Source organism: Jaculus jaculus, chromosome 14 (genome assembly GCF_020740685.1).
Source record: "Jaculus jaculus isolate mJacJac1 chromosome 14, mJacJac1.mat.Y.cur, whole genome shotgun sequence".
NCBI classification, from domain to species: Eukaryota; Metazoa; Chordata; class Mammalia; order Rodentia; family Dipodidae; genus Jaculus; species Jaculus jaculus.
Genome location: NC_059115.1, coordinates 8,513,839 through 8,527,954, shown reverse-complemented (window position 1 = coordinate 8,527,954; position 14,116 = coordinate 8,513,839). Strand labels below are relative to the sequence as shown.

General features: G+C 46.0%; 1 protein-coding gene across 3 annotated transcripts in view; it reads left to right on the top strand.

Moving 5' to 3' along the window:
- Positions 1–13,914, top strand: part of Pla2g4c (phospholipase A2 group IVC) — a 50,964-nt gene extending 37,050 nt beyond the window's left edge. For all 3 annotated transcript variants that reach the window (XM_045134222.1, XM_045134220.1, XM_045134221.1), the window contains exons 15-18: positions 3,790–3,961; positions 5,342–5,492; positions 9,155–9,289; positions 13,127–13,914. In XM_045134222.1, the coding sequence (XP_044990157.1) occupies positions 3,790–3,961; positions 5,342–5,492; positions 9,155–9,289; positions 13,127–13,547 (879 nt within the window). In that variant the 3' untranslated portion in view covers positions 13,548–13,914. The remainder of the gene's footprint in view (positions 1–3,789; positions 3,962–5,341; positions 5,493–9,154; positions 9,290–13,126) is intronic.
- The last annotated feature ends 202 nt before the right edge of the window (positions 13,915–14,116 follow it).

The window sequence follows — 14,116 nt, the reverse complement described above, 5'->3', positions numbered from 1 at the left end:
AGAATGGGTGCACCAGGGCCTCCAGCCACTGCAAGTGAACTCCAGACACATATGCCACTTTGTGCGTCTGGCTTTATGTGGGTACTGGGAAATTGAACCCAGATCGTTAGGCTTTGCAGGCAAGTGCCTTAACCACTGAGAGTATCTTCAGCTCATTTTTTGAATTTAAAGATGATACTTGCCTATAACCCTAGCAATTGGGAAGTAGAGGAAGGAAATGTTTAAGGTCATTCTTGGATATGTAGTGAGTTTGAGGCAAGCCTCAGATACGTGAGGCCCTGTTCAAAAAGTAATATCACATAATATAACACATAATAACTGACTCTGTGTTTCACTTAATGTGACACATGTCATTATGTAATTTTGTCTTTGATCTGACATTATGGACATAGATGGTCGAGTTTAATCAGTATGCCTGTGCTCCAAAGAAGTAGGGAGACTGGCAAACGCAAGATGTGTGAGGCTACTGTGGCCTAAAACAGCCAACTCCATTAAGTTATTTTAAAACGGAAAAGATTGGGCTGGAGAGATAACTTAGCATTTAAGGTGCTTGCCTCCTTTGGTGCAAAGCCAAAGGACCCAGGTTCGATTCTCCAGTACCCATGTAAGCCACATGCACAAGGTGGCACATGCATATGGAGTTTGTTTGCAGTGGCTAGAGGCCCTGGTGTGCCCATTCTTTTTCTCGCTTTCCCTCTCTCTCATTCAAATAAATAAATAAAAATTTAAAGAAAATCCACAACCCATTGCCAGGTATTGATCATGGACATAATTATACATGCTATTCTTTTTTAATATTTTGTTTATTTTTATTTATTTGAGAGCAACAGACAGAAAGAAAGAGAGAGAGAGAGAGAGAGAGAGAGAGAGAGAGAGAAAGAAAGAATGGGCACGCCAGGGCCTTCAGCCACTGCAAATGAACTCCAGATTTGTGCGCCCCCTTGTGCATCTGGCTCACGTGGGTCATGGGGAATCAAGCCTCGAACCAGGGTCCTTAGGTTTCACAGGCAAGTGCTTAACTACTAAGCCATCTCTACAGCCCTATACATGCTATTCTTAAAAAAATAATTTTAAGTTAGCATAAAAACTAATGGGTTTCTTTTTAAAAATTTTTAAAATTTTATCAGCATATGTTCATTGTGCAAAGTGGTGGCTTCATAGACATTTTCATTCAAGTACATCATGTATTTGGGCATATATATTCCCCATTATTCCCTCTTGTTTCCTTTCCCTCTCCTCTCTTTTCAAATTGATGGGACTGGAGATCATCATATGAAACAAAAAAGCCACATTTAGAAAGATAAATGTCACATATGTGGAATCTAAATTATGCGTTATATCATTTATTCATTTTGTAAGTATTTTGTCATATATATCACTTATCACTTAAAAAATTTCTTGGGGCTGGAGAGATGGCTTAGCAGTTAAGCACTTGCCTGTGAAGCCTAAGGACTCCGGTTCGAGGCTCGGTTCCCCAGGTCCCACGTTAGCCAGATGTACAAGGGGGCGCACGCGTCTGGAGTTCGTTTGCAGAGGCTGGAAGCCCTGGCGCGCCCATTCTCTCTCTCTCCCTCTATCTGTCTTCCTCTGTGTGTCTGCCGCTCTCAAATAAATAAAAAAAAATATCTTACTTGTGAGCAGAAAAAGAGATAGAGAGAGGGAGGGTGGAAGAGAGAGAGAGAAAGAGAAAGAGAGAGAGAATAAATGGGCATGCCAGGGCCTCTTGCCACTGTAAATGAGTTCCAGACACATGTGCCTACACCAACTGTGCATCTGGCTTTACATGAGTACTGAATAATCTGACCTGGGTCAGCAGGCTTTGCAAGCAAATGTGTTTAACCACTGATCCATCTCTCTAGCCCCTTACTCATCATTTTTATTGTTTTACTATTTAGATTAACTGGAATTTATTTTTTAGATTTGTTTTGCCTGTATCTTTTTGTTCAGTTATAGTTTGGATTTGGAGGCTGGGAGAGATTGCTTAGTGGTTAAGGCAGTTGCTTGTGAAGCCTAAGGACCCATGTTCGACTCTCCAGATTCCATGTTAGACAGATGCACAAAGGTAAGGCAAGTGCAAGGTTGCCCATGCCCATTAGGTGGCACACACCTCTGGAGTTCAGTTTCAGTGGCTGAGGCTCTGGTGCACCAATTCCCTCTCTGTCTCTCTAAAAAATATAGTTTGGATCTGGGATGTTTCCCAAGGCCCATACTTCAAAGGTTTGTCCCCAGGGTAGTGTTATCTGGAAGTGGCATACCTGTTAGTGGGTGGGGCTTAGTGGATGTCCTTAGGTCCTCAGAAGCATCAAAGGACACAGTGGGGCTCAAGTTCCTTCCTCGCTCTCTGTTCTCTGGCTCATGATATCAGCAGTTTGGTTCTATTACACATCCCTACCATGCTGTTTAATCATGGGTCTGCAACAGTGGGGTCAACTGATCATGGCCTGGAACTTCCAAGACTGTGACCCCTCCCCCAAATCAACCTTTTCTCTTCACACGTTGATAGTCTCAGGCATTTGCAACAATGACAGAAATCCAACTGATGCTCTTTTTTCCATGGTAGCAGCCAGGCTGTTGAAAGCTTTCCAGGGATGGCTGTTGTAGTCAGCTGCATGTTGCCAGGAAGAATGTCCAAACCAGGCACAGGTTATGAGGAAAGGATTTATTTTTAAGCTTGCAGGTCCAGGAGAAGTTCCATCAAATGGTAGAAGAAACTGACTCCCATTTATAAATACAAGCAGCAAGCATCCAACACTATCAGCAAGCAACGGGGACCCAGGTCAACTCTGGCTGCTCTGCACACCTTTGGGCTACAATTCAGATCTGTCCCCAAACACACCTTAGGGTTGGACCTCAGGATCTGACCCCAGCGACACCTCCTCCAGCCAGGCAGCTGGAGACAAGCTTTAATTAAGAAAACACTTGGGTCAGGTTGGAAAAATGGCCTAGCGGTTAAGGTGCTTGTCTGTGAAGCCTAAGGACCCATGTTCTACTCTCCATATCCCATGGTAGCCAGAAGTACAAAGGTGAGGCAAGGGTAAGGTGGCACATGCCCACTAAGTGGCGCAAGCATCTGGCACTCAATTGCAGTGGCTGAGGCCAATTTTCTCTCTCTCCTCTCTGTCTCTCTTTTGCTCTCTCTCTGAAAAACACTTGACTCTATTGGGGGACATACACTCAAACTACCACAGTGGCATTCCATTGCTACTAGACAGTACTGGCCTGGATTGTGTAAGTTGTCCTCCATCCCTCCCTGCGAGAAAGATGGTATGAAATCTCACACGGTGGCAATGAGCTGGGCGGCACCACTCATCTTGTGGGTATCATCTCATCTGAGCACCCTGTGATTCTTCCAGGTCCCAAAGTTACTGTTAAGTTTTTTTTTCATTAAATTAATTTTATTTTATTTATCTGAGAGAGAGAGGGCGGGGAGAGGGGCAGATATATAGAGAGAACAGGCATGCCAGGGCCTCCAGCCACTGCAAACAAACTCCAGCAAAATGTGCTACCTTGTGCATCTGGCTTTGCGTGGGTGCTGGGAACTAAACCTGCGTCCTTAGGCTTTGCAGGCAAGTTCCTTGATCACTAAGCCATCTCTCCAGCCCATGCTTAAGCTTTGTAAAACCTGAGCCTTGGCTCACATTACATGGGAGATGCCCTCTGTACAAGAGAAAAGACACAACTCCCAGTTCACCCCTTGTTCTGCTGTGCTTCTGGACTCATGGCCGGGGGTCCAGTAGATCTCCTGGCACAGCCCTTGAGATGAGTCTCCCCCACACTTCCTTTGCTCAGACCATCAGAGCCACTGCTGACTACTGCCACCGCCATGGGATCCCCTTCCCCCGGGTGGAAGAGGCTAAGCTGCAGGAGTGGTCCCGTGCCCCTGCCAGCTGCTACATCCTGAAAGGCGAAACCGGACCTGTTGTGATGCACTTCACCCTGTTCAACACAGACACCTGTCAAGGTAGGTGTGTGGGGGAGGAGCATCTCTCCAGACAGGCCTGGGCTGGGCAGGGACACCCAGTCTATCCGTCAGTGTCTGAAAGTCACGAGGAAGTGAGCAGGAAGCTTCATCCAGTCCAGTTTCCTAGAGGATGTCACACTCTGTGGCACATTTACACCTGTGGCCATCTCTCCCTGGGGGCATTCTTGTCCTAGCTGAATATCCAGCCCAGGCTACATGTGCGCTGGACATTCACCATCAAGTTACAGGTCTGCGTTGAACAGGGTGAAGGGCGTCACAACAGCTCTGGGAGGGAGCGGCATTCAGCAGTGGACAGTCTTCCCAGGCACAGTCCTACCATGTCCCACACCGAACTCTGACCTGCCACCACTGTGCCTATTTAGTAAGATTTCATTTAAGGGATAAAGTGCGATTCTTTCTCTTTTGTTTTGGAGGCAGGGTCTTTACTGTTATAGTCTACATTGGCCTTGAATGCGTGATCCTCCTGCCTCAAACTCAAATGCTGGAATTGCAGGTGTGAACCACTTATTTCTTCACTAAATTTCTTTCTACTGGTTTTAATTTATTTTTACTTATTTATTTATTTTGGCTTTCGGAGGTTTCGCTCTAGCTCAGGCTGACCTAGAATTCACTATGTAGTCTTAGGGTGGCCTTGAACTTACAGTGATCCTCATACCTTAGACTCCTGAGTGCTGGGATTAAAGGTGTGCACCACCATGCCCAATATCTTCTTTCTTTTTTTCAAAAATTATTTTTATTTATTTTCAAAATATATAGAGAGAGAGGGAGAGAGAAAGAGAGAAAGAAAGTGAAAGAGACAGAGAATGGGCACAGGACCTCTAGTGCCACCGTGTATCTGGCTTTACATGGGTACGAGGGAATCAAATCCTTGTTGTTAGGCTTTGCAGGAAAGTGCCCTACCTACTGAACCATCTCTCAAGCCCTTTTTATTGTTGGTGGTGGTGTTGTTGAGACAGGGTCTCACTATGTAGCTTAGCTTGGGCTCAAATTCACAATGCCCTGCCTAAGCCTCTGAGTGCTGGGATGGCAAGGGTGCACCACCATTCCTGGCTAGTCTGTCTTCTTCCTTCGTCTAATCAGCATTTGTTGGTCACTTACTTTGTATCACCTATGTCTCCAGATGACACAGCCTAATAGGAAACAAGAACACTTACTTTTGCTCAGGTAGGGAGCATAATTAATGAAATATATAGATAATTTAATAAGTTATGTGCCAATAAATCCATATTTGTTAAGCCACTGGTGGGCCAGATGAATTTGGTCAACAGAAATAATTTACCCCACCCTGGCATAAGTGGACAGAGTCCAAAATCACTGTTCAAAGTGGAGATATATCATTTTGGTTTGGTTCTACTTCAGGTGACATTAAAAAATTGGCAGAAACATATGCCACTATCAAACTAGCTGACACCTACACTGTGGACCTGGTGGTGGACCTCCTGGACATGGCTAAGAAAAATGTCCGTGTAAACAAGGACAATATCCTGAGGGAGATAAGTGAGGTGGCCAGGTGAGTATAAGACCACAGCCACTGTAACCTCCGTTTGCACTCTATAAATATCAGATGGAGCATTTTCAGTGTGCCAGGCATCCAGGCTGCACAATTTAAAAGAGAAGGGCTGGTAGAGATAGTTAAAAAAAATTAAGCTCTTGGGCTGGAGAGATGGCTTAGCAGTTAAGCACTTGCCTGTGAAGCCTAAGGACCCTGGTTGGAGGCTCGATTCCCCAGGACCCACGTTAGCCAGATGCACAAGGGGACACACGCATCTGGAATTCGTCTGCAGTGGCTGGAAGCCCTAGCGCACCCATTCTCTCTCTCTCTCTCTCTCTCTCTCTCTCTCTCTCTCTTTCTGTCTCTTTCTCTGTCTGTTGCTCTCAAATAAATGAATAAAAATAAACCAAAAAAAATTGAGCTCTTGTCTAGATTCCACAGTGAGGGGCTGGGGGCGTGGCTCAGAGGTAGAGCACTTGTCTAGGATCCACAGTGAGGGGCTGGGGGCGTGGCTCAGAGGTAGAGCACTTGTCTAGAGTCCACAGTGAGGGGCTGGGGGCGTGGCTCAGAGGTAGAGCACTTGCTTAGAATCCACAGTGAGGGGCTGGGGGCGTGGCTCAGAGGTAGAGCACTTGCCTAGAATCCACAGTGAGGGGCTGGGGGCGTGGCTCAGAGGTAGAGCACTTGTCTAGGATCCACAGTGAGGGGCTGGGGTGTGGCTCGGTGGTCACAAACATGCGTGGCATGATGTCCTCTATTCTATTCCCAGTAGCGCAAAACAAACAAGTGAGGAGGAGGGAGAGACCATTCTTTCCTGCTGGAGCTTGCATCTCTGTAGGGGAGAATGACGGTGCTGAAATGGATCGTTTTCTGGCATTTGGTGTGGAGTGGACTAGTTTTTTGTAACTACTGGAACAGAGTCTCACAATTAGGCTAGACTCCTACACCTGAACTCACTGCCTCAAGTTCAAGTCAGTGTGAGGCCATGGCTGTTGTCTGCCGAGGTTGTGAGGGAAGAGTCTGTTGTGAGCATCTCCCCTTGGCTTGTAGATGGCTACCTTTCCTCTGCACCATTTTTATAGTGCATTACTCCATGTTTGTTTCTGTGGCCAAATATCCAGCTTTTGTAAGGATGCCAGACATAGGAGGTCATGGTCCACCCTAGTGACCTCATCTTAACCAACTGACTTCTAAATAAATGAACTTGCATTAGGGTACTGGAGGTTAGGACTTCAACATAGAAACACGGGGGTGGATATGATTGAACCCATAATAAATACAGTGTTAGCAGAGAATGTCAGAGCAGGCGGTTTGAGACAAAATATTTGGGAAGGTCTTCAAAAGGGTCACATCAGAGCAAGGATCCAAAGTGAAGAACAACCTTGGCACATCCTACCCAACTAGATGGGGTGGCTTTTGGCGGTACAGGAAGCTTCACATTACTGTAGGTATGAGCCTGGAGAAGCATGAATGGGAGTAGATAGAGGCGATGGGACCAGGCCCTGTATCAGTATACTGTTGCTGCTATCACCAATTGCCACGAAATTATTGATTTCAGTACTACAGATTTATTATTTGACAGACCTGGAAGTCAAAAATCTGAATCATTCTAGGCAGGCAGTCTACCACTGAGCTGTGTCCCATGTCCTCTGGAAGTGAGTCTTAAGTGGCTAAAACCAAAGTGTCATCATGGCTAGTGAATATGTTCTGTACTCTTTTCAGCTCCTAGGGGCCATCTGCATTCCTCCACCTGTGTGGCTCCTTAACCTCTTGCTGCTATAGCCACATCCACCCTTTATCACGCTGCCCTCTCACCTCCCTCGTATGTGACGACTCTTGCCCATTCCAATGATCCACAGTCATATCTTTTAAAGTATTTATTTATATATTTATTTGCAAGCTGAAAGAGAGAGAGAGAATGGGCAAGCTAGGGCCTCCAGCCACTGCAAATGAACTCCAGATGCAGGAGCCATCTTATGCATTTTTTTAAATTTAATTTAATTTTTATTTATTTATTTGGCAGAGAGAAAGAGGGAGAAAGAGAGGGAAAGAGGGTATGGGTGCACCAGGGCTTCCAGCCACTGCAAACAAACTGCAGATGCGTGCGCCCCCTTGTACATCTGGCTAACGCAGGTCCTGGGGAACTGAATGCCTTAACTGCTAAGCCATCCCTCCAGCCCTGCATCTGGTTGTGCATTGCTAGCTTCTGCCCAGCAGGTGTCACTGGCTTCCTCCCAGTGTTCATCACCACTCATGCCTTCAGATATGGCCACACATTCTCCCCACCCCAAGAAGCTAAAACCTTCCTTCTTTGAGAATCACTGCTATAGCTGAGCATGGTGGTGCATGCCTTTAATCCCAGCACTGGGGAGGCAGAGGTAGGAGGATCGCCATGAGCTCGAGGCCACCCAGAGATTACATAGTAAGTTCCAGGTCAGCCTGGGCTAGTGTGAGACCATACTTAGAAACCCTCCCCAACCCCCCCCCAAAAAAAAAAGAGAGAGAGAGAGAAAGAGAGCATCACTGCTATATATCCAGATTAAGTTCAATAAGCACTGAATTAAATTGCTGCAAGACACATCAGAGCCTTTTATAACCAAAAGTGCTTTGTGCAGCTCTAATAGGAAGGGAATAAACATCCTTTCCCACATTTATTTGACTTCAAACACAGAGCATCTCCAAAAGGTTGCACTGTGCCTAACTTTCCAGGAGAAAAGCATCCCCTGTGGCTTTGGGTTCTGACACCATGGAAAGTTCTGGCTCTGATACGATACAGCACTTAAAAACTATAAAAGAACATATAGAAAGTTCTAGAATGGTTGAGGACAAGTGGAAGCAACTGTATGACCTAATGCTGGATTCATTCTCTGAATCTGAAATTATTGCCTGGCTCTGGGACTTGGGTGAACTTGCCACATCTTTTCTTTTTCTTTTCTTTTTGTGTGTAGTTCATGTCTAGGTGCATATGTGTTCATATGTGTAGCCACACAGGTGTGTATGGGTGCCCACATGTGTGGAGGCCAGAAGTGAATGAGGAGTGTCTTCCTCGATCACCTTCCACTTTATTTGCTGAGGCAGGATCTTTCACTTGCACCCAGAACTTTCCAATTTGGCTAGTGTAGTTAGTCAGCTTGTCCTGAGGACGGTGTCTCCTGAGTGCTAAGACTACAGGTAAGCTGCCCAGCTTGCTTGGCGTATATGTGGATGTTAGGGTTCTGAACTCAGGGCCTCATATTGGTGCAGCAACTGCTTTAAGCAGCTGAGCCATCAGCTAGTCCCACCAGACCTTTTTGACTTCCAGTTTATTTTCCTGTGAGATAATAATAATGATACTGTGTATGGCAAGGGTGGTCATATGAAAAGAAAACATAAATTAATGGGATACTGGGTTTAACAACGTGTTTTGCAACTCCAGGCTGGGGGGTAAAAAGAGACTCCTATATAACCCTCAGTGCTCCCAAAGGGAAGGGGCCCAGTGATGGGAGTAGGGAAGTCAGGTTGATGAGGCCACACGTGGCTGAGTGGCCTTTCCCGTGAATGAGGACTTTCCTGATTCTCGTGATGGCCAAACAGGATACAATGAATGGGCAATTTGGTTATAGCCCTTAATCACTGACATTGAGTGCCCTGGCCACTGTTCCTGGCTCCAAAATACCTGTCACATGACATTTTTCTCACAGGAAACCCCGGAGCTTCCCAAGGGGGAATGAGGAGGAGTGTTTGGAAGTCAGCTGTACAGCGAAGGAGGTCCAACCCTCTCGGACCGTGGTGATTAACATCTCCAACCGCTCAGACGTGACATTCAAGGACCCTTTGTAAGTCTCTTCCTTGTCTTTCCCTTCCCATGCCTTCCCCTAAGTCATCCAGACTCCCCCCACATCTGTGATCAGGACTGTCTTCGTGCATGAGCTTCTTGTTCTGAGAAAAGGTCTACATTTCTGACCGAAATGGATCAGATTACACTCAGTCTAAGCCCCAGTTTCTTCTCTATAAAGATTCCACAGCAAGTGTGCAGAAAGCCGATTTAAATAAGTATACGTAATCATCTTACCTTTTGCCTCCTCTCTAGGACCCTTGCAATTCCCCATTTGAGAGAGTGGCCACTGGTTTGTTGGTGGACCCACCAGTACAGACACTGCAGAGCTGCACCCTGTCTCTGGATTAGCCACTTTCCTGTTGCTATGATAAAAGATGTACTGACAGAAAGTAACTTAAGAGAGAGGAGGTTCACTTGGACTTATGGTTCAAGGTTACAGTCTGTCTGTCCGTGTGAAACCTTTTCCCTGGGGAGATGCGAAGGCATGAGTATTCAACCCAGGTAGAGCTCAGACAACACACCAAAGCACTATTGCACCAAACCAGTTCTGGTGGACCAGTGGGCTTATTGGGGTTATTTACAGACAGTGTGAGGGGCTGTTTACAGGAGCATGAGTGACTCAAAGGTAGCAGCATCACTGAGACCTAGCCAATGTGATAGTGACTCCCAGAGCTGTGTCTCTTAAGTGCCCTGCAAGACTTAGAGGCAGGTCCCCTGGTCACTAGTCAGCGAGTCCCCAAAGTAGTTGTTTCTGCTTTATATAACCTTAGGGAGGGGTCTTGCAAATGTTTTAAGTTTTGGTTTTCCCACACTCGACCTCTCGAGTCTCCTAAAATTCAGTTCAGAAGGCTTTGTTCTCTGGCACAGCCTGCCGTGGCGGGGAGGGCGTAGCGGCAGAGCGCGAGGCAGCTGGCCGCCTTCACGTGCACACAGGCAGCAGGAAGCCGTGCTTGCTGGCGCTCAGCCGGCTTTCTCCTTAATACCCAGGCTGCGTTGTCAGCCGATGGGATGGTGCTGCCCATGGTCAGGGTGTGCCTTTCTACCTCCATTAATCCAACCTAGAGACTCCTTCATAGACGCACCCAGGGGTTTGTCTCCTGGGTGGCCCTAGATCCTGTTAAGTCGACAATTAACCACCACCACTCCCCATAGTTCCCTTTGCTCCCAGGCAGTGACCCTGCTTTTCTTGACATCTGGCAGTTGTCTGATGAACACCGGGAAACAGGGTTCTGCAAGACAGAAGAGAATGCCAGTCCAGGCTCCTAGGCTGGAAAAAAGTCTCCAGTTTCTCCAAACTTCTTCTCTGGGAACGGAAAGGCAATTTGCTGTTCCCTGTTTTCTTTCTTTTTATTTTTAAAATATGTTATTTATTTATTTGAGAGAAAGAGAGAGAGAGAAAAAGAGAGAATGAGCACATCAGGGCATCCTGCCACTGCAAATAAACTCCAGACACATATGCCACCTTGTGCACCTGGCTTATGTGGGTACTGGGGAATTGAACCTAGGTCCTTAGGCTTCTCAGGCAAGTGCCTTAACTTCTAAGCCATCTCTCCAGCCCTGTTCCCTGTTTTCTAATGCAGGGATCTCTAATAGTGTGTAAGAAGGCTGCCATAGCAGAAGTCCACAGACATGGGGGTTCAACCAGAAAGCTTGTTGCTTCATAGTTGGGAAGGTTGGCAGTCCAAGATAAACCCTGCAGCCATCTTTTCCCTGTGTGCTCAAATAGTCTTTCCTGTGTCCAAATCTCCTCTTCTGCTAAGGATACCAGTTACATGGGATTGCATATATAGATCTCTTTTTAATTTTAATTTTTGCAGTATTGGGGATTGAACCCCAGGGCCTTGCACATACAAAAGCTCTACCAGTGAGTGATGCTCCCAGACCCTCATTGGTGGATTCTAGATAAGTGCTCTACCACTGAGCCACACCCTCAATACCTCAATGATGGTTTCTAGGAAAGTGTCCTACTGCTGAGATACATGCTCAGACTATTTATTTACTCAGTTTGTTACTTTCTACTTTTTGAGGGGTCTCACTATGTTATATGGTACAACTTTCAACTTTCTGTATAGCCCAAGCACACCTTGAGCTTCTGAAACTCCTGTCTCAGCTCCAGGGTATCTGGGATTATAAACCTGCAGTATCAGGCCAAGTTAGACCTCCTTTAGATGAATTACTTCTTTAAAGATCTCATCTCCAAATAACATCACATCTCAGGTACTGACTGCTAGGTTTTCAACATGTGAATTTTGGAGAAGGAGGAGGCAGATTTCAGTTCACAAGTGGACCCCCAATCCTATTTGGATATTGTTTCTCAGGTATAAACCTTGTCAACAATAGGATCCAAGAATAGCCGAGTATAGGTCTGCAAATGCCACCCCAAGCCATGAACTTGGTCTTGTGGCACCTAATTCCCTTGTGTTTGTTGTTTGCTCTATTAGGGATGCTTCTATCCCCAGCTAAGTCCCACAGCACTGGTTAAGTCATCCCTCACCTGAGCCTTGGAGATTCTCATTCTTCAGGGAATTCTGTCTGCTTCCCTCCACGTGGGTGGTTCCATGCCACATGCTCTGCTGTTCCTTATCCTCCCGTAGTCTCTCTCTCAGCCTCTTTCCTGTAGAGCTGAGGACCCATGTGTACTTATTTGTCAATTGCCTTCTCATAACGAGGTGTAAAGTGCTGTGTATTGGGCACCACATATTTTTGATTTTAATTAATTTATGTATTTGATGAAGAAAGAGGGAGGGAGGGAGGGAGAGAGAGAGAGAGAGGGGGAGAGAGAGAGAGAGAGAGAGAGAGAGAGAGAGAGAGAGAGAGAGAAAGAAAGAAGAAAGAAAGAAAGAAAGAAAGAAAGAAAGAAAGAAAGAAAGAAAGAAAGAAAGAAAGGGAGAGAGGGTGTACCAGGGCCTCCGGCCACTTTGAACAAACTCCAGATATGTTTGCCCCCTTGTGATCTGACTAATATTGGGTCCTGGGGAATTGAACCTGAGTCCTTTGGCTTTTCAGGCAAACACCTTAACTGCTAAGCCATCCCTCCAGCCCTAGGCACCACATATTTTGTCCATCATTCATTCATTTACATCACAGGTTTTTATTGGGTGCATACTGTATACCTGTATAGCAGACATCATTCCAAATGCTGTTGGTATGGCAGTGAATAAGCCATGCGAAGCTTTTCCTGTCATGGAACTAACATCCCCTCAGGTAGAGAGAAGCCAGTGAATCAACAGGATGAGTATGGAGAGTGACAGGTGACCTATGACCACAGAACTGGTATATACTGAGAAGTGAAACAAAGCACATTACAGGAAAGGGGTGTCCTGCAAAAATATGTTACAGGCTGGATGCTAAATGGAGGTAGCCATGAAGAAGTCTGGAGGAATAGAATTTCATGCACAAGTAAGGCAAGTACAAAGGCCCTGGCATAGGAAACACTTTGACCTTTCAGAGATAAGAGGCAGTCTGCTATTGCTGGATCAGGGTGAGTATGGAGGAAGCATGGATCAAAGTGACATTGGAGATATGGATAGAGATCCTATCTTCTGGATTCTGACATCAATAGTGACATTTCATGTAGACTGACGAGTTAGAACCTCGCTTAGATCTCAACAGTTGTCCTTGGAATTGGCATCATTGGGTAAATATTTATATTCCATTTACTACAGGAGCTTCCCTTGGGTGAGGGTGCTGGGATTAAATCCAGGTATTCTCAGGGAATAAGTGACTTTCTCCCAAGTAATGCACACTCTACAGAGGATTCCAAGTCTTCTATTTTTGCCCAGTATGCAACGCCATCTTTGAAGAATGACAGTTACCTCTAACTCTCCTTTCCCAGGCTCCACCTCAAATACGGCCAGCACCATGAGGCCCTACCACAGACACTCGCTCCAGACTCCACCATCAGCTGTTCCTTTGTGAAGAAACACTCCAGCTTCCAGGGCAGCATGGGCCTGCTGGTCTACCAGGGCCCAGACTTCCATCTGGCCCTCATGTTCTCCATTCCCTTCAGCTATGCCCATTACCAAATTGAGTTTGCCCTGGCCATCCTAACTTGGCCAGTTCCCAGCAACCTGAAGCTTGTGTTTGATAGCATTTTTCAGGACAAGGAGTTGCAGGGGCTCAAGGTGAAGAAGTGTGTCCTGCAGTTACCCCAGGGGGAGCTAGAACTAGAGCATGACTCTCTGATCATCAGAGCCTCCCTCTCCAACATCCATGTGGCCGAAATGAATGTGGTAATTGGGAACAAAGCCACTTAGTTTTTCTCTGTTTCCATACCTGCTCATGCTGCCCCCTAGCTGGATTGCTTAGCTGTGTAGAGGTAGAGACCTTGGCTCAAGTCATGGTGTGTGTCTTCAGAGCAAAGGGCCGCAAAAGTACTTGCTGACTGTACGTATACCTGAACCCATGAGATTCCCTGTCTGCTTTCATGCCTTGTATGCCATATACATATGTACATACTTATGTACGGTCTTACGTACATACGTACATAAGACAGAAGTTTTACATATTGGGGAAATATGATATCTGTATTATTACTCTTTTTAATTTAATTTAATTTATTTATGAGAGAAAGATAACAGGGACATCAGGGCTTCTAGCTACTGCAGATAAATTCCAGATGCATGCACCACCTTGTGCATCTGGCTTACATGTTTCCTGGGGAATCGAACCTGGGTCCTTTGCTCTTCAGGAAAGTGCCTTAACCGCTAAGCCATCTCTCCAGCCCAATGATTTAGTGGTGCTGTTCACATTTAGGGTGAGTCTTCTCACTGCAATTAACTGAATCCAGAAACTCTGTCACATACTTACTCAGATATTTGTCTCC